This window comes from Cariama cristata, unplaced genomic scaffold (genome assembly GCF_000690535.1).
Source record: "Cariama cristata isolate BGI_N322 unplaced genomic scaffold, ASM69053v1 scaffold16910, whole genome shotgun sequence".
NCBI lineage: Eukaryota > Metazoa > Chordata > Aves > Cariamiformes > Cariamidae > Cariama > Cariama cristata.
In genome coordinates this window covers 27,093-28,386 of record NW_009593140.1, presented here as the reverse complement: position 1 = coordinate 28,386, position 1,294 = coordinate 27,093, and the positions used below count along the sequence as shown (strand labels likewise).

The 1,294-nt window shown below is 51.9% G+C and overlaps 1 protein-coding gene across 1 annotated transcript; it reads right to left on the bottom strand.

The window, feature by feature from the left end:
* Nucleotides 1-427: 427 nt before the first annotated feature.
* GGACT (gamma-glutamylamine cyclotransferase) lies at nt 428-901 on the bottom strand. The gene has a single exon (XM_009709289.1). The coding sequence runs from the start codon at nt 899-901 to the stop codon at nt 428-430; it is 474 nt and encodes a 157-aa protein (XP_009707591.1).
* Between the last annotated feature and the right edge of the window lie 393 nt (nt 902-1,294).

Genomic DNA, 1,294 nt, shown 5'->3' with positions numbered 1-1,294 from the left:
AGTATCATGATTATTCCAGCCACCTTGGAGAACTACACAAGAAAATTTGTCAATTCAGGAAAAAAAAAAAAAAAAAGTCTGTTTCTCTGCCTGTCACCGACCTCAGCCATGCACTGAGGCAAAGGGGGGGATTCAGGAAATCATCAGACCCCAAAACCAGCGTGCCCAGATAGAGTTATTTTACACCTCATGCAAACCCAGTTACTTGCAGGAGGTTAGCGGGGGCGAGGAGGACGCTGACTACCCAGGGAGGAGTCCCCACCTCTGGGCCTACAAGACTTCAACGCTAGCGCCAAGGGTCCTGGGTTGGGAAGGTTACAAGAGATGCTGCGTTTTAATGAAAAGGTAGTACAGCTTTCCTGGAAAGGTTACCGATCAACACGTGCTTAGGACTATGTCTTCGGCCAGGCTGCGTTACATCCCGTTTCTAATCCCGGCTTTCACGTAGGACGTAGGAGAGGCCGTGTTTCCCCGAGGAGTCGTAACTGTCATGGTAGGGGAGGCCAACCCACTCGGGCGGGTATGTCATCGTGCTGTACACGAAGCACTCCAGGATGCCCTCGACAGCCGCCCGCGCCTCGCCCGCACCGCCCTTCCCTTCCCACTCCACCACCTCGATTCTCATCAGGGTACGCTGGTACGTGTCTGGGCAGCCTTCAAACTCATCCAGGAACTGCAGCATCTGGTCGTCAACCGAGTAAATCTCCCCTGCGACGTGGTGTCCTGTCCCCGGGATGTTCAGCATGTAAGGAATGTTGTATTTGCCTGCAATCACCAGCGGGTACTTCTCCACTGTGCGGCCCCTTCCTTGGAATTTCGCTAGCCCCTTGGCCGTGTTGATCATGTGCTTGTAGTTGGGTTGGCCCTTCTTAAGCGTGCCGTAGACGAAGACACGGGCCATCGTACCTGCAAAAGCAGCTGAAAGACAAAGGCATACGTTACCCACATGGCTGCTTTGGCCAATGCTCTGGAGAGCTGCACTCATGCCAAGACACGTTGTACACCCGGGACTGTTTGGGCGCATCCAGAAGTGGTCTCATAGTCCTACGCCATGTTCAAATATCACACTAAATTCAAATATCTCTTGAAACTTTTCAGTCAAAAAACTGTAACAGTGAAAAAACAGACCCCAGGGGAAGGTCAGCCTTGCAGTTCTTTGCTGTGATCAGACGACATCCCAAGGTTTCTCTACGGAATCCCCACCATCAGCCAACACATCCCTGAGCCTCGGGAAAAGCAGTAAACCTTTCTTCATTTTCCTCTCTCTTACCATTAAGGGAGCCGTGCTCAGTAA

Bases quoted from the DNA above. Each gene is read 5' to 3' on its own strand.
- GGACT (XM_009709289.1), bottom strand. From the start codon at position 901: ATGGCCCGTGTCTTCGTCTACGGCACGCTTAAGAAGGGCCAACCCAAC.